Source organism: Hibiscus syriacus, unplaced genomic scaffold, assembly GCF_006381635.1.
Source record: "Hibiscus syriacus cultivar Baekdansim isolate YM2019G1 unplaced genomic scaffold, ASM638163v2 tig00110254_pilon, whole genome shotgun sequence".
Classification (NCBI taxonomy): domain Eukaryota; kingdom Viridiplantae; phylum Streptophyta; class Magnoliopsida; order Malvales; family Malvaceae; genus Hibiscus; species Hibiscus syriacus.
In genome coordinates this window covers 50,111-68,238 of record NW_024062647.1, presented here as the reverse complement: position 1 = coordinate 68,238, position 18,128 = coordinate 50,111, and the positions used below count along the sequence as shown (strand labels likewise).

The 18,128-nt window shown below is 35.8% G+C and overlaps 2 protein-coding genes and 1 pseudogene across 4 annotated transcripts; 1 reads left to right on the top strand and 2 right to left on the bottom strand.

Annotated features, from left to right (window-relative positions):
- Positions 1-1,004: 1,004 nt before the first annotated feature.
- On the bottom strand, positions 1,005-3,194 carry LOC120114927 (receptor kinase-like protein Xa21). Of its 3 annotated transcripts, none has more exons than XM_039135698.1 (3): positions 2,222-3,194; positions 1,772-2,147; positions 1,005-1,027 (listed from the first exon to the last, which is right to left on the bottom strand). In XM_039135698.1, the coding sequence occupies exons 1-3, from the start codon at positions 2,238-2,240 to the stop codon at positions 1,021-1,023; spliced, it is 402 nt and encodes a 133-aa protein (XP_038991629.1). In that variant the 5' UTR covers positions 2,241-3,194; the 3' UTR covers positions 1,005-1,020. The 3 variants fall into 3 exon arrangements, with proteins under 3 accessions (XP_038991629.1, XP_038991628.1, XP_038991630.1); XM_039135699.1 differs by lacking the exon at positions 1,005-1,027 and adding an exon at positions 1,713-1,736 and having other exon boundaries at positions 1,773-2,147; XM_039135697.1 differs by lacking the exon at positions 1,005-1,027 and having other exon boundaries at positions 1,706-2,147.
- On the bottom strand, positions 2,286-4,976 carry LOC120114928 (probable LRR receptor-like serine/threonine-protein kinase At3g47570). Its single transcript, XM_039135700.1, has 5 exons — positions 4,899-4,976; positions 4,543-4,711; positions 3,362-4,428; positions 2,883-3,260; positions 2,286-2,759 (listed from the first exon to the last, which is right to left on the bottom strand). The coding sequence occupies exons 1-5, from the start codon at positions 4,974-4,976 to the stop codon at positions 2,286-2,288; spliced, it is 2,166 nt and encodes a 721-aa protein (XP_038991631.1).
- Positions 4,977-15,011: 10,035 nt separating this feature from the next.
- Positions 15,012-17,779, top strand: LOC120114923 (annotated as a pseudogene).
- The last annotated feature ends 349 nt before the right edge of the window (positions 17,780-18,128 follow it).

The window sequence follows — 18,128 nt, the reverse complement described above, 5'->3', positions numbered from 1 at the left end:
ACCAATTTTGGGCGTTGTGGGGGAGCTAATCCTTCCCCAAACGTAACCGACCCAAAACTCTTTTAAATATTGTTTTTTAAAAACTCTTTTAAAAGATAATTTTTAGGTATTCAACCTACCTAACCCTAAAGGTTCGATGGAGACTCCAAAACATTTCATTAAAAACCATTTATTTATTCCGCCAAGAAACATTCGTACTCGGACGAAAACCGGTTACGACAATTTACATGTGAAATTTTCTTTAATGCAATAGAAAAAGATCTGATTGTACGAATGACCATAGTTTGGTCTTGGCACATGCAAGTAAATGGTAAGTCTTATGCCCGACCATTACTTCATGAAAGTAATGGTCAACCGCATTGTTTAAGTCATTACTATGGCAATTTCTTAGCTGATTGAGATGGATTGATGAGCACAAAGGTCAAAGAGTGGGGAAATTTTGATGATAATAAAAGAAAGGGTAAACTACATAAATGATTACTAATGTTTGAGTAAGTTTTCGTTTTTCCCACTGAAGTTTAAAACTGACAAATTGATAACTAATGTTCTCGATTTGTAACAAATTTATCACTCGACATTAACAACCATTACTGAGGATAATGAAATGTTGATGTGGTGCATTAAAATGATGACTTGGTATTGTTTTACCACACGAGACGACCACCGTTTGATTTCCAAAATCTTTTTACCCTGATTTAAGTAAAGAAGTTGAAATTTTTTCTCTTTTCTTTTATGATAATCAGAGCTAAAACATTCTCACAAACGATTTTTTCCTGTTTCTCCTACCTTACAAATGGTCCCTTCTAGTGTTAACTCAGACAACTCAACACCCACAACCACCGTTAGAGCCTGATGATTGGTGGTCACGTACAATGTTACCAATTTGGAACTTTACAAAATTATAGGAATATATGATCAAATGTAATCAAATTAGAGGGATCGTATTTCAAATTTTACCATAGTGGAGACGCTAAATGTCTAAAACCACATATTTAACGCTTTTATTTTTGGTACAAATTTCTAATGTCTCCTTTGATGCACTAAAGTGTAAAAATCAATTCAGATTCAAATTCTTAATCTGAAAATCTATGGTGCAATTTACTCATTATTTAATTCTGGACTAACAAAGAAATTACCCTAAAAAAACTGATAGTTCGAATGGCATTGGTTTAGTCTTGGCCCATGCAAACAAATGTCAAGTCTTGTGGCCCCGATCGTTACTGCGTGAAATTAATGTTCAACCTAGTTGTTTAAGTAATTAGAATGACAAATAATTTACAATTTTTCTTAGCTGGTTGAGATGGATTGATGGGCACACAGAGTGGAAAAATTTCGATGATAATAAGAGAATTTATCTTTAATTTATCAAACTATAAATACAGTTCCAACTATCTATTGATAATCTATCCAGATGAAGTGCACTTATATGTGTATGAATGGAACAAGGAAAAGCCCCAGTGGGGAAAACAAGTCGTAAATATTGAAAATTTTAGTTACTTTTGCACCGATCGTAATATTTGTGGATAGTTATTTGACAATTGGTCATGTTCCTGATTCATATTAAGGCTGCATTTGTAATTGTCATCATGCTTCTTGCTTAGTTTAAAGCTTTGAACTTTGTCATATGATAACCCAGATGGCTTGCCTTAAATTAGAATTGTATTTCAAAACTTACCATACTAGGAAGAGTAAATCCGTATTTAACACTTCTATTTTTGGTACAAATTTCTAATGTCCCCTTTGATGCACTGAACCTTGCAACGCTCTTCTCCTTTGATCTCCAAGAAGCATATTTCTAGTCTTCTGAAGTTCTCTCAGCACATCACTGATGTTCATTCGTTCACTCGGTGAATCATCCGAGCAAGACACTCCTATGCTAAGCACCGAGCCCAAGCATTTAATGATGTTGTTGACGCCTCTGCTGCTTTGGCCATTTTGATTGAAGGCTGCTTCATCTTCAAAATTGAGCCTACTATCAACTATCTCCACTGCATGATCAGGCATGGCAGTCTTTACATACTCACGTAGGCTCAACTCTCCTGTAAACATTCCGTCGGTGGGTCTTTTGCCAGTAAACAACTCCATTGAAATGATGCCATAGCTGTACACATCGCCATGTATGGATATTTTCTTTTCCATTCCATATTCTGTAATCATTAAGATGATCATCATTATATCAAATACATAAATGTATTACCTTGCTAATGTAGAATGAAATTACCTGGAGGAATATATCCCATGGTTCCTCTTATTCCCACCGAACTGCTTTGCTCTGAATTGGATTGCTAGATTGTCTCTGAAAGAAATCTTGTTAGGCCAAAATCACTAATGTGGGCTGTAAGGTCAGCATCGAGAAGAATATTGCTCGGCTTTAGATCACAATGGACGACCGGCTTGTCGAATTGGGAATGAATATAATCTAATGCAGAGGCTACATCAATGGCAATGTTGAGCCTCTGAATCAGATTTAAGCTTGGTGAATTGTGTACCTTGGTTGAACTTGGATGTAACCAAGTTTCTAAACTCCCGTTTGGCATAAGCTCGAGCACCAAGGCTTTGAAGTCGTTACCTTGAAAATCAATGCTTGAGCATGAAGTAATGACCTTGACGAGATTGCGATGCCTAAGCTTCCTAAGGGCTTCACATTCAGATTTGAAACTTTGGTCGGCACCCCGCTGTTGAAGATTAAGTACTTTCACAGCAACTTCTGTTTGATCATCAGAACTTAGAATCCCTTTATAGACTGAACCATATCTTCCCTTACCAATTAAGTTGGCTGAAGAAAAATTGTCAGTTGCATGAAGGAGCTCGGCGTAAGAAAGTTTCAGATGTTTCTTCTCCAATGGGCTGGTGATTCCCTTTCACTTTTTTGACAAGCTTGCCCGTCGTTTGATTGCAAAGAGACATGTTAAGAACAAAACAACAAAGAGGACAAAACTGGTCACAATTATCGCTCTACGTGGGAAGATTTTCCTTTTCTTTGCAATTTCTGTAGGACAAGTAGTCAATCGAAGTGGCTTGATCCCTCCGCATAACTCGTTGTTTCCAACGATTGAGAATGCACTGATGTTGTTGAACACTCCTTTCGTCGGCACTTTGCCTTCAAAGCTACTAAACGACAGGTTGAGATTGGTGAAAAGAGGAAGTTCACCCAAAAACTCTTGTATTTGGCCAGACAAATTATTGTGGGAAACATCAAGTTCTTGTAAGCTTCTCAATTTTCTGAAGGAAGAAGGAATAGTTCCTTCAAAAGAGTTCATCTGCAGGTAAAGTAATTTAAACATCACACAGTTTTCAAGAGAGCTTGGAATTTCCCCATGAAGTTTGTTGCTCGATACATCCAAAATGTTGAGATTTTTACAGTTTCCAACTCTGGTGGTAAAGTTCCCGTTAAACTATTTGAAGCAAAGGAAAGGGCTCTTAAGAAGGAACAGAGACCGATAGCTTTCTTTGGTATTGTGTCATTTAGACGATTCTGCGAAAGATCCAATACTTCCAAGCGAATGAAGTTACCTAAAAATGCAGGTTTGCCTCCTTCTAGAAAATTATCAGATAAGTCGAAAACAATTAGCTCGGTTATATTTCCCAAAGAATGAGGAATTTCCCCTGTGATTCTATTTGTGTAAGCATGGAAAGATTTCAACTTGGAACATTTTCCAATAGAATCGGGGATACAACCTGTGAGCATGTTTTCATCTAATGCAAGCAACTCCAAGCCTACAAGGTTTCCTATCTCTTTCGGTATGGTACCTGATATATAATTTGAATTTATCATCAAATAATTTAGATTTGCAGAGAGATTACCGATTGAATCTGGCAAAACACCTGTGAGGTTGTTGTAGGAAAACAATAAGGTACGAAGATTGGTGCAATTAGTCAATGAAGTGTGAAAACTGAAATCATCGGAACTCTCAAGGAAGTTCTCGCTAAATGATAAGAACTGTATATTTTGAAGGCTTCCCAAATTCTTTGGTATTGACCCTGACAAAGAATTCCCACCCATATCGAGTTTTATGAGCCTTGAGGAATTGACTATTGTTGTTGGAATTGGCCCTGAAGACTTGTTTCCCGCAAGAGAAATGACCTCAAGATTAGGAAGGGTCAAGCCTATGTAAAGAGAGATTTGGCCTCGTAACTGGTTATCAAGTACAGACAAGAAGTAAATGGATGAGATGTTATACAGTTGCTTAGGAACTGTACCAGAGAAGTTTAAACCCAACTGCAAAAATTTAAAGTTTGAGAGCTGCCCGAGCTCACTAGGAATGTTTCCTTCGAGGTGGTTCTGATATACGGAAAGATGAAGGAGAGAAGAGATGTTCCCTAACGAAGGGGGAACTGTTCCTATGAAGTTGTTTGCTGCTAGTAGAAGACTTTGGAGCCTAGACAAAGAACCTAGCTCGGCATGTATTTCCCCTCCGAGCGCATTTCCTATTAAGCTAATGACTTTTAAGTTTGAACAATGGGAAAGGTTTCTTGGAAGTTCACCTTAGAAGGAGTTGTTGGTGAGCTCCAATAGTCGAGTAACTTCTCTGGGGATCGGACCACAGAAGCTGTTGTTCCCGAGATTGATCACCCTAAGGAACGTGAGGTTGGCTATGTGAGGAGAAAGGTCACCTGCCAATTTGAGTGATGATAGACGCAAGGCAGTCACTCTTCGATGTTGTCGACCGCACGTTACTCCTTGCCAGTTGCAGAAATGTAGAGAATCATTCTAGGAGGTTAAGACCCCGTAAGGATCAACTATTATTCAAGCTTTGATGGCCAGCAATGCTTGTATTTCAGTCTCGTTCATTGATGTCCTGGATTCAACATGATCCAGCTTACAAAGAATGCAAAAGAGGAAAAGAGAGCAACTTAGTAGCTTTGATATCATGGTATTAGTAGGGAAATTCAAATACCAAAGTCCATCCATAAGTATTTGGATCCTTTTTAAAGGCCATTATAGTGCCTCCAAATATTTCAAAATAGATTGCCATTACTAGGAAATTTTGTAACTGGCGTGGCACGTACATGGTTAATTCTCCAATTTCAACATTCCTTGACGAAATTAATCTGTATAGAATAAAGAGTTTTTTTTATATTTTATTTTTATAAAAAATATTAATTCTATAAAATTTACATGTGAAACTTTCTTTAATGCAATAGAAAAAAAAACTGATTGTACGAACGGCCATAGTTTGGTCTTGGCACATGCAACTAAATACCAAGTCTTATGCCCGAGCATTACTGCATGAAAGTAAATGGTCAGCCGCATTGTTTAAGTCATGTCATTACTATGGCAAATAATTTGCAATTTTCTTGGTTGAGATGGATTGATGAGCAAAAAGGTCAAAGAGTGGGGAAATTTTGATGATAATAAAAGAAAGGGTAAACTATACAAATGGTCACTAATATTTAAGTATGTTTTCGTTTTCTCCACTGAAGTTTAAAACTAACAAATTGATAATTGACAAATTGATAACTAGTGTTCTCGATTTGTAATAAATTGGACACTCGACATTGACAACGATTACTGAGGATAACGAAATGCTGATGTGGTGCGTTAAAATGATGACTTGGCATTGCTTTACCACACGAGACTGCCACCGTTTGATTTCCAAAATCTTTTGACTCTTATTTAAGAAAAAGAAGTTGAAAATTTCTCCTCTTTTCTTCTCCACCATGAATCGAAGAGTGTCTGCGTTAGCAAAGGTACCCTCTAGGAGCTGAAGAAGAAGACTGGAACAAGCTAAAGACAGCCACATTTGGAACAACAGTTCAGCTGAAGATGAGTCCTGTAACAAAAATCAACAACAACAATAAGATGGCTTGTAAACACTACAACTCTAGGAGCTCATGCATTCTCTTTTTTTCCGTGCAGACACCTTTGCTCGTGTAAATCATGTGAACCATTGCTTCTTTCTTGTCATGTTAAATCTTTAAAGGAAGGGAGCATCAAGGATATTTTTTGGTTTAACGAAGAAAAAGAAGCTAATGCTTGGGATGAGGGAAACACCACTTGTTCATACTAGAACTAGCCATGTATTTTCGTTTCTAGTTTATGAACATGAAAGTTTGTGTAGTAATGGGGCTGCATAGTGTTGATGCTCCACCAGTTAGGGCAATTTCTAGCCATCAGCTGTTGTATTGGTGAGCTTTGCAACACCCTTTGCGTGGTTCACGAAAGAGAAGAACGGAGAAGAAGAGAATTTTTTTCATTTTTTTCTTAAAAGTTGGTCAAAGGTTTTGGGAAGTCAAATAGCAGCATGTGTGGCCATTTCGTGTGTTAAAACGGTGTCTTGTCATCGGTTTAACATGTTGAAAGTACAAATTTTCAGTCAAGATTCAAGGCTGATTTGGTTGAAAAAGTGGCATGGAAAATTGTTTATTTAGTCCTTTTACTTTAAGATATTTACAAGATTAGTCTTTAAGCTTCAACTATAAATACTCTAACTCGTTTAGCTTCAAAATCATCCCAAATCATTCTAACTTTCTCCCACTACTAGAGAATTTAGAGAGTTTTCTTTAGAGTTGTTTTCTCCTTTTTATTAAGAGAGAATTGTCATTATTTTCTCCTTGTTAGATTGAGAAGTTGTAATTCCTATTTTCTCATAATAAAATTCTTTTACCTTTGCCCGTGGGGGTTTTCCACGTCCACGTAAATTTGTGTATTCTTTATCTTTATTTTTATATTCTCAAATTATCAGTTGCGATTTTGCTCTATCCGATAGTCGTATTCTGCAATAATTGTCATCAGAGCCAGATTTGAGTGTGTAATATCTACTTATTATCTTTGTGGTTGCTACCAAAAGTTGGATCCTCCAACATAAGAAAGTAAGAAGGTATTACCCATTCTTTAATGTTCCATAGAACTATTCACGATAGTGAAATAGTGGGAGCTATCCATAATAGAAGCTATGGCAACGAAATTTAATATTGAAAAGTTTAATGGGAGAAATTTCTCATTGTGGAAATTGAAAATGAAGGTCATCTTGAGGAAAGACGGTTGTCTAGCGACTATCAGTGAAAAGTTGGTAGATTTCACATATGAAAGCAAATGGAACGAGATAGATGAGAATGTTATGACAAACCTTCATCTAGCATTAGCAGATGAAGTATTGCCAAGCATTGAGGAGAAGAAGACAACTAAGGAGATATGGGATAATCTCACCAAACTATACGAGGCCACATCGTTGCACAATAAAATTATCCTTAAGAGAAAATTGTACACTATCCGGATGCCAGAATCTACTTTAGTGACGAAGCACTTAAACACACTGAACAATTTATTTTCTCAGCTTACATCCTTAAGTTGTACAATAGGAGAACAAGAACGTGTTGAACTTATACTTCAAAGTCTACCTGATTCGTACGATCAACTCATCATCAACTTGACAAACAGTAATGTCACCAGTCTAGTCTTCTATGACGTTGCAGCTTCTGTTCTACAAGAAGAAAATCGGCGCAAGAGCAAGAAAGACAGATAAGGAAATCTGTAACAAGCAGAAGCGTTGAAAAAGATGAGAGGGAGATCAACAGAACGTGGCCAAAGTAGTAGTCACAAACATGGTAGATCAAAGTCGAGAAGCAAGAAGAATTTAAAGTGCTACAACTGTGAAAAGAAGAGTCAATTGAAGAAGGATTGTTAGAGTCTAGGTAAAAACTCCAATCCACAAGGTAATACCGTAAAAGGGTCACTTAAAGAATGATTGTTGGAGTCTAGGTAAAAACTCCAATCCACAAGGCAATACCGCAAACACTTCAGATGATGGACATGCTCTATGTTGTGAAGCGCCAACCACCATGGAAGGTAGAAAGAGATTTGCAGATATATGACTCATTGATTCGGGAGCAACATATCACATGACCTCAAGAAGAGAATTGTTTCATCATTATGAACATGTCTCAGGAGGATCTATGTATAATTGCAATGATCTTGCCATAGAGATCGTTGACGTTGGAATTATCAAATTGAAGATGTATGATGGAACAATTAAAGTTGTTCGAGATGTGTGACACATGAAAGGCCTAAAGAAAATTTTATTATCCTATGGATTATTGGATAATAATGTAAGAAAGATTTAAACGTAGAAATGAATCATGAAGTTGTTCCGTGGAGCGCTTGTGGTGATGAAAGACAAAAAGATAGCAGCAAACTTGTACATGCTGAATGGAGATACTTTACTAGAAGCAGAAGCCTCTGTTGCCTCATGTAGTTCAGATTCTGCAATGCTATGGCATCAGTAACTTGGACACATGTCAGAACATGGAATGAAAGTCCTTGTGGAGAAAAAACTACTTCCAGACTTAACAAAGGTATCATTTACTTTGTGTGAGCATTGTATAGCAAGTAAGCAGTACTAGTTCAAATTCAACACGTCAAATTCTAAAGGCAAAAGTGTTCTAGAATTGGTTCATTCTGACGTATGGAAAGCACCAGTTACATCCCTAGGCGGAGCCAAATACTTTGTCTCATTTATTTATGACTACTCCAAGAGATGTTGGGTATACCATATTAAGAAAATTTCAAATATGTTTTCAACTTTAAAAATCTTTAAAGCGCGAGTGGAACTTGATTTTAGAAATAATATCAAGTGTTTCCGAATAGGTAATGGAGGAGAATACATAAGTGAAGAACTTGATAATTTTGCATAAAAGAAAGCATCAAAATACAATTCACAGCGGCGAACACTCCTCAACAAAATGGAGTGGCAGAGCGAATGAATAAAATCTTGTTAGAAATAACAAGAGCAATATTGAGGGTTGCAGGCCTAGAAAAATCATTTTGGGCAGAAACAGTCAATAACGCCTGTTATTTGGTGAATCGAGCTCCATCAACTATAATAGAGCTGAAGACACCAATGGAGATGAGGACCGATAAATCAGCTAATTATTCAAACCTCCATGAATTTGGAAGTATTGTGTGCGTGATGTACAACTCCCAAAAAAATTCAAAGTTAGATCCAAAATTCAAAAAATACAAATTCTTGGGGTATGCTGATGGTGTAAAGAGGTATAACTTGTGGGATCCCACTGCCCGTAAAGAGATCATTAGCAGGAATGTTGTCTTTGTAAAAGATAAACTACAAAGAAAAGAAGAAGACGGTAGCGCTGAAAAGTCAGAGACTACATAGATACATGTGGAAAAGGAGTTTAAACAATGAGATTTTTCTGAAGCAAAACCAGTACATGATGAACAATAACTAGAGAGTTCTGAAGCTCTAACAACTCGTCAATCAGATCGTGTGAAAAGACGTTCCAATTGACACTCAGATTATATTATAGAAAGAAATATTGCATACTGCCTTTTAACAGAGGACGGTGAGCCATCAACATTCCAGGAGGTAATAAACAGCTCAGATGCTTCACTGTGGATGATGACAATGCAAGAAGAAATTGAAGTCATTCATAAAAATAATACATGGGACCTTGTGCCACTACCATAAGGAAGGAAGCCAATTAGTAACAAATGGGTATTCAAAATCAAGCGAAATGGTAACGATCAAGTGGAGAGGTATCGTACAAGACTGATGGTCAAAGGATATGCTAAAAAAATGTATTGATTTCAATGAAATCTTTTCTCCTGTGATTCAACTAACAACAATTCGGTTAGTCTTGGCAATGTGTGCTATATTGAACTTACATCTAGAGTAGCTAGATGTTAAAACAACTTTTCTTCATGGAGATCTTGAAGAAGAGATTTACATGCTACATCATGAAGGTTTTGAAGAAAAAAAAAGAACTTGGTTTGCAGGTTGAACAAATCTCTGTACGGTCTAAAGCAGGCGCCGAGGTTAATAAAATATAGGCACTGAATCTAGCTATGAAGGGTTAATAAGATGAATGCATCAACGTGAGTACCTCTATTATAGAGTGTCGAATCTCAGTTGCGGAAGCTCAAAAAGAGTTTAAAGGTGAATCTTTTAACACCAAAATACTACCAATCGAAGCAGGGGGAGCGGCGACGGAAGGCGGGCAAAAGTCACGCACGGCGATTTTCAGAGAATCACGATAGGCAGAACGAAGTAAGGGAGAAGGCTATTTTAGACAACAGGGAAGAGAATAATGAAATACCTAAGGGAGATGGGGGATAGATATTACCGGGAAAGCAATAAAACAAATCACTGTTGGTATTAATTCATTCCTATCACTTGGTAATCTGCCTCCATCCAAACGTGGGTATATTCGTCCGGGAAAAAAACATTCCTCTTAGGAATGAAATATACCTTGAACCAAACGGGGCGTAAGGGGACGTTTGGATGGGGGGATGTAGGATTCCCATGGGAATGGAATCCACATTCCCCCGTTTGGTTAGCCCGGGAATCCCATTCCTGGTAATGTAAGATTATCAATAGTGGATTTTTTGGGGTATATTACCGGGAATGTCATTACATCCCTTTCCTTAGATATTGTTGGATTACCGGCGTTTTAGACTAAAATGCCCTTAAATTATTATTTTTTTCAAAAATGTCCTTTTATCATTGAATAATAAAAATTCTACGAAGGTTAAATTACAAATTTATCCTTAAACAATTTTATATTTACAAAAAAAATCTATAATTAAAATTTTATATGAAGTTTAGGGGTTAAAATAAAATTTTACCCTTTCATTAAACCTTTTTATATTTTCAATTTTGTAAAAAAATTATATAAATTGAATATAATTTTTTTAAAGAAAATATATAAATATTTTCCAACTTGTTAAAAAAAACAAATATATAATAAGGACAATTTGGTCAAATATACACTACAATAATCTTTTATTCATTTAACCAAACACGGTGATCTTACATTCCTGCTAAGCCAACCAAACATAAAATACAACATTCCCAGTAATCCTATTCCCTGGTAATCTTACATTCCCACTGGTAATCTTACATTTCGTGAACCAAACGTACCCTAATTTTATTCAAAAATTAAAGAGGGAACTAAATGTAAGGACCAAACTTGAATTGTACTATTGTCCGAAAATTCAAGAGGGAACAAAGTGTAAGGGCCAAACTTGTATTTTATACAATTGTAATTTGGGGCTTTAGAAGCCAATCAGAATGTAAAAAAGACCCGCCCATGTTTTGTAAGTGGAGAAAAAAATAAAAATAAAACTGAGTCTCTCTTCTGTTTAAAAGTTGTGATTTTTTCTTTCTTTTCTTGCTTGTTTCGGGCATAGCTAGGTGTTTGGGGGCAATCATGTTCCTCGTCGGAGCCTCGCCGGCATCAGGGTGATCGGTCTAGGAGGCTGAACGATAGGGAACAACCCTAAATCGAGACTTTAGGTAAGTCTTAAGGGAGTGTTGGTTTTGTTTCGATTTGGGTTTGGAACCCAACCACCGGAGTTGGTGATCGGGGAGTGAGGTCGCCAGTTAGAATGTGATGGTTTCTATCTCGGTGGCCGACGTGTGAAACGCCTCCTAGGCGCTGTGGCTGGTGGTGTATGTGAAGCTTTGAGAGCTTCTCGGTCGGATAAAAATGGGGGTGAAGTCATTCGATTGGTCCTCTTTCGGTTACGGTCGAGGTCACGATTGGAGTAGGAAGGTCACCGGGTGGTGGCCGACATGTGAGGGCTGATTTACGGTGATTGACTTTCGGTTTGGGGGTCCTGAAAAAAGCAGTCGCGTAGAGCATAAATGAAAAGGAGAAAGTTTGTTTTATGTTTTCTGGGTAAATCACGTATAAGTCCCCTGATTTTTAGAGCTATTTACGTTTTGGTCATTTTAAAGGGGGAAAACCACCTGTCAGTCCTTCATTTTTTAGACTTTTTGCTCTGGTCACATTTTTATTTATTTATTTATTTCGAATATACATGTTGATTTTGCTTTATTTTAATTTGGTCATTATTCTAATATGTTATTTATTTCTAACAACTAACTTTTATTTTACTGCATATTAACTACTGATTTTTATTTTATTACATTCTAACCATTGTTTATTTATTTATTTATTATTTCTATTATTCGATTCGGCCTTGTGGTGACCCGATCCGGGGTATAATCCACATTATTATGGTTCAGACTCTACTAACTACTAACTTTTATTTTATTTCACTTTAACCATTGTTATTTATTTATTTATTTATTGTTTATAATATTCGATTCCGTCTTGTGGTGACCTGATCTGGGGTATGATATGCATTATTATGGTTCAGATTCTGTAACTACTGATTTTTATTTTATCGCATTCTAACCATTGTTTATTTATTTATTTAATATATTTGATTCGACCTTGTGGTGACTCGATCCGGGGTATGATCCGCATTATTATGGTTCGGACTCTGCTAACCACTAACTTTTCTAACAACTAACTTTTCTAACCGCTAATTACTAATTGCTAAAATTTTATTTATTTGTTTGTTTTAATTCATGTTCGAACCATGTACGACCTTACGAGAATTCGCCCCGAGATATGACTCGCATCATTTACGGTACGGGATACATAATAAAATTCGATATTAACATTTTATTTTTCTTGCATTTTATTTCTGCTATTTAACTGTATGCACTTTTAAATTTATGTTTTTTTATTTTCTTTATTTAATTTCAGTATTTATATTTTATTTGTTTTAATGTTCTAATCGTTTATTTCTGTCTTTTTATTTTTTAGTACTTTAATTTTATTCATTTAATTACTGTGTTTTATTATATGTTTATTTTACTTCTATAATTTAATTTTTGCATAGTTAGATGTTGTTTCTTTACGTTTTACCATGTATGGATATTATATGCTTGTTTGTATCATTTATGTATGTATATGTTCTTTGTTCTTGGGAATTGGTTTCGAACGATTATACCAAATATTTTTTTTCATTCATTTTTAGCGTTTTTTTACTCTAAAATTATCAATAACACTTATTTGTAGAATGGGCGTGGAAAGCATTGTTTGGTCGAATTAGTACGATCCGATACGACATTCGACAGAATAGGAACTTGAAATAAATCGAAGTTATTTTTAAAGTGCTAATTAATTTGTTTTTATTCAAACGACGCAAGACATTTTTTTTAATAATTTATTTTATGCGATTATCGATAGTTTATTTATATTCGATTTGGGTTTTCTGATAACATTGATGAGGTGAAATATTTTTTGTATAAAGGAGAAATTGACGAGATAGTTTTCCCATAGGAGAATGTGCAAATCTCGTGATTTATTCTCGAATTAAAGAATGTTCCCTAACAAATAATTCAAAGCAAATTAATTAAACTTTAATAAATGGATCATTTTCTAACTTTATATTCGATTTATAATTTCTGCTACCACGACAATATATAATCGATTAAATATCAATTTTGGGCGCTGTAGGGGTATTAATCCTTCCCCAAACTTAATATAAATTTTAACAGGAGTCGGGCCCCTTGGGCCATAAGGGAGCTCTGTCCTAGTTGTAACGAATTTGATATATTATATTACTAAACGTGTTTCATTTTCTTTTCTTACTATATTATCATTTTCTCTTATTGTGCATAATATATCCCAAACTTATTTGTATATACATAAGGTAAGTTAGAATTAAATATTAAGAGAAATTAAATTAATTAATTAAAAGTTATTGTTGAGTTAATAGATCGACGAAATAGCCAAGAGGGGGTGAATTGTCAATAAAAATTTTGGTAGAAGCTTTTGCAGAAAATAGAAAATAATTGCACAGCGATTTATAATGGTTCGACTTTCTCAACCAAAAGTCTACGTCCACTACCTTAGCTTTCCACACTAATGATTTTTCACAAATTCACTAATTTATCTTTCTTTTGAGGACAAAGAATAACCTTACAAATCTCTCAACAATTATACTCTAAATTCTTGAAAACACTCTCTCCCAAAGAGAACAATATAAATTTCACAAACTTACAGAAAAACCTCACAAGTCAATGTGTTTGCACAATTCTAGAACAAGAAATGAACACTCAAAGATGATTACAAATTAGCATAATATGTGTTCTTGAAAGCAAAATGAATATTGAAGGAAAATTGGCTTGAAATGCACAAACTTGATGTTTAATGCTTTCTCTCTTGTTTCTCAATGAATTCTTCTTGATCAATGGCTTCAGAACTTGTTTAAATACACCTTGGATTGATTCTAGCTGTTGTGAATCATTTGGGTGATGTTAGAGCCATTGTAGTGTGAAAACACTCTTGAAAAAGTCTGTTGGGAGCGTAGGGTATTAGTACCTCTTCATTGGGTATCGGTACCTGCAGTGTAAAATTCAAATATTTCGATCGTTATATGGATAGGAGTATCGGTACCCATAAGGGGGTATCGGTACCCATAGGGCATTCTATTATTCTCCGAGCCAAATCTTGCATAGGGATATCGATACCCTAGGAGGGGTATCGGTACCCTCTGGACAATCTATTTTTCTCGAATCCCTTATACCTAAAAAATTATTTTTGGCTCAATTAAGGCTCGAAATACTTTGTAAAATTTGTTTCAAAAATATTTTAAGATTAAAACACAATTTTAAACTTAAGTAAGGACTGAAATTTACCTTTGAAAAACTTGGAGTAATATTTTGATATTTGAATAATTTAATCGAATATACTTTAAAAATGATTACAAAATCTTAAAATCAAATAGCATTTAATTTGTTATATCAAAACATCAAAATATTTTCAACAATTATTAAATATTTTAATTTAAAAACTAAGATATAATTAAATTTTAAAAGAAATTAAACTATTTAATTAAATATTTATTAAATATTTCAATTTAAGAATAAAAGATAACATTTATTTTAAAATAATAATAATAATAAAATTCTGCTGTTATTCCTTAGATTATGCACATATTATATATTTAGTTTTTATTCTCTAATTTTCATCATTTTAAACTCTTATTTTTATTCTCTAATTTTAATCATTTTAAAATCTTGTAATTTAGTTATATTATTTATGTACAATTTAATCAGGATTGAAATTTAAATTTTTTTTTAAAAAAAAATTAATCATGACTAAATTTATAAAATTTGAAGTATAAATTATAATTTAAGAAGACGATGTAAATTCAAACCCTGTATATGTAATTGATAAAACATCTAATATATATACCTCGAAGCTCTTGCAAAATTTTGAATCTGAAAATGAAAGCTCTGCGCGGGAGACACCGTTTGAGACAGTTGCCTTCCCTCAACGAACTAAAAACGAACCCAAACTCGTACCCATCGAAGAAAACATTCACTCAGGGAAACCACAATTCCAAAAACTACGACAAAACCAGACCAGTTGGTGATTCCGACATAAAGCAATGGAATATGGCCATCTCTAACCACATGCGCAACTCCCAGCTGGACGCAGCTCTTCATGTATTTAGCTTGATGCTGCGTTGAAGCTCGGTTTCTTACAATGCCATGATATCCGGTTATTTGATGAATGGTAGGTTTGACCTCGCTAGGAACTTGTTTGATGAAATGCCTGAGAGGGATCTCGTTTCTTGGAATGTTATGATTAGTGGGTGTGTAAGGAGCAATAACCTTGCTGCTGCAAGGGAATTGTTTGAGAAAATGCCTGATAAGGATATTGTTTCGTGGAACTCTATGTTGTCTGGGTATGCGCAGAATGGTTGCATTGATGAGGCCAGAAAGATTTTTGATAGGATGCCTTATAAGAATTTGATATCGTGGAATGCTTTGCTTGCGACTTATGTGCAGAATGGGAGGATGGAAGAGGCTTGTAGGTTGTTTGAATCTAAGTCAGGTTGGGATTTGGTTTCTTCGAATTGTTTGATGGGTGGGTTTGTTAAAAAGAAGATGTTGGTGGATGCTAGAAGGGTTTTCGATATGATTCCTTTCAGAGATAAAATATCTTGGAATACTATAATTACAGGTTATGCGCAAAATGGTGTGATTGAAGAAGCTAGGAGATTGTTTAATGAGTCTCCCATTCGAGATGTATTTATGTGGACACCTATGGTGTCTGGTTATGTGCAAAATGGACTGGTTGATGAAGCGAGGGAAATTTTCGAAGAAATGCCTCGAAAGAATGCTGTTTCATGGAATGCAATGATTGCAGGGAATGTGCAATGTAAGAGAATGGACAAGGCTAGGAAACTGTTTGAGGAAATGCCATGTCGAGATGTAACAACATGGAATACAATGATCACCGGATATGCTCAGACTGGTGAGATAGCTTATGCTAGGGACTTTGATCGAATGCCTCGACATGATACTGTCTCTTGGGCAGCCATGATTGCCGGCTATGCTCAAAATGGTTATAGTGAAGAGGCTCTACGGCTTTTTGTAGAGATGAAAAGAGATGGAGAAAGGTTGAATGGGGCTTCATTTGCGTATGCCTTGAGCACATGTGCTCATATTGCTGCTTTAGAATTGGGGAAGCAGTTGCATGGGCAGCTGGTTAAGGCAGGATATGAAAATGGGTCGTTTGTGGGAAATGCCCTGCTTTTAATGTACTGTAAGTGTGGAGGCATAGAAGAAGCTTGCAGTACATTTGAAGAGATAATGGAGAAGGACATTGTCTCGTGGAATACCATGATTGCTGGTTATGCAAGACATGGATTTGGTATATATAGGCCCTGAAGTTTTTTAAGTCAATGAAGGCAGCTGGTGTTAAACCAAATGATACCACTATGTAATTATTAATTAAATATAAAATTTAACTTGCATTAAAAATACACAGGCCAATTGTTAGTAGTATCAAATACACCTCCTTGAAAACATATTCCAGACACTCGAGATATGGTGTCAACCAAACACCAAAGAGAGCACAATACAAAAAAAAAAATCCCATTCCCTCCCCTTCTGGTTAGACTTCAGCTTTGGAGTGTATGAGTGTTAATATGGCTTCCTCAGAAATGGAAGGAATGTTTTAATATGATGCAATCGAATTTTGCAATTTCCAATTGTAACCTTCTTAGATGTACTAGTCTAGGAGAGGCAATCTGGAAAACTATTTAAATGTGTAATATTTTCTTTTACATCATGTATATAGTTCATAGTTTTTTGCTTGTATTGTTTATTGTTTCAGGTTGGAGTACTTTCCGCTTGTAGTCATGCTGGCTTAGTGGATAGGGGCATGGAATATTTCTACTCGATGAGCCAAGATTATGGTATAACAGCAAATTCGTGACACTATACTTGCATGGTAGATCTTCTTGGCCGAGCTGGTCGATTGAATGAGGCCCAAAAGCTGATCAGAAACATGCCCTTTGAACCAGATGCAGCAACATGGGGTGCTTTACTTGGTGCAAGCAGAATTCATGGCAATACCAAATTATCTGAAACGGCTGCTGAGTTGATTTTTGAAATGGAACCTGAAAATTCAGGAATGTATGTTCTTCTCTCAAATTTATATGCGGCTTCGGGTAGATGGGCTGATGTTAGTAAGATGAGATTGAAAATGAGGAATACCGCTGTGAAGAAAGTGCCAGGGTATAGTTGGCTTGAGGTGCAGAACAAGATCCATACGTTCTCGGTCGGAGACTCATGCCACCCGGATAGGGATAAGATCTATGCTTATTTAGAAGAATTGTATCTTAAAATGAAGCGGTAGGGCTATGTCTTCTCTACAAATTTGATTCTACATGATGTAAACGAGGAAGAGAAGGAACAGATGCTCAAGTATCACAGTGAAAAATTAGCTGTGGCGTATGGCATTCTCTCTATACCTGCTGGTCGACCAATCCGTGTGATAAAAAACTTGTGCGTTTGTGAAGACTGCCACAATGCCATCAAATACATATCAAAGATTGCGGACCGGTTGATTATCTTGAGGGATTCGAACTGTTTTCACCATTTCAGGGAGGGTTCATGTTCCTGTGGGGATTATTGGTGAGAGTTTATCAGAGCTGTTTTAAGTGAAACAGCTAATGATTGATACCACCAATGTGCTGCATGTGGAAAGAGCCTACTTCCTTGAGGTCTTCATCCTAAGATATCTCTGTATTTTTGTTGATATATGGTTGATTCTTTGGACCGACTTTGGCCCATGATCAATAATGACAAATTAAGCGAACTTCTAGCATTTTCCCATGATACTATGTAGTGCATTTGATCTGTGTATATATCAAGGAAATGTCCGTGTAATGTAATTGGCTTGTGGGACAGGCATCAGCTCCTGACTCGCTTTACATCTGTATTAGTTTGGAAACCAACCAATCGATGACAGAAAAGAAACTTTCTCGTGTAATTGGTTTCTGATTGTGTAAT

What these genes read in the sequence shown, in the direction of transcription:
- LOC120114928 (XM_039135700.1), bottom strand. Translation starts at nt 4,976, where the DNA reads ATGGCAATCTATTTTGAAATATTTGGAGGCACTATAATGGCCTTTAAA. An exon ending in ATACTTATGGATGGACTTTG is followed by an intron (nt 4,712 to 4,898) that starts GTATTTGAATTT and finishes TTAACCTCCTAG; the next exon opens with AATGATTCTCTACATTTCTG. An exon ending in CGGGAACAACAGCTTCTGTG is followed by an intron (nt 4,429 to 4,542) that starts GTCCGATCCCCA and finishes TTAGCTTAATAG; the next exon opens with GAAATGCGCTCGGAGGGGAA.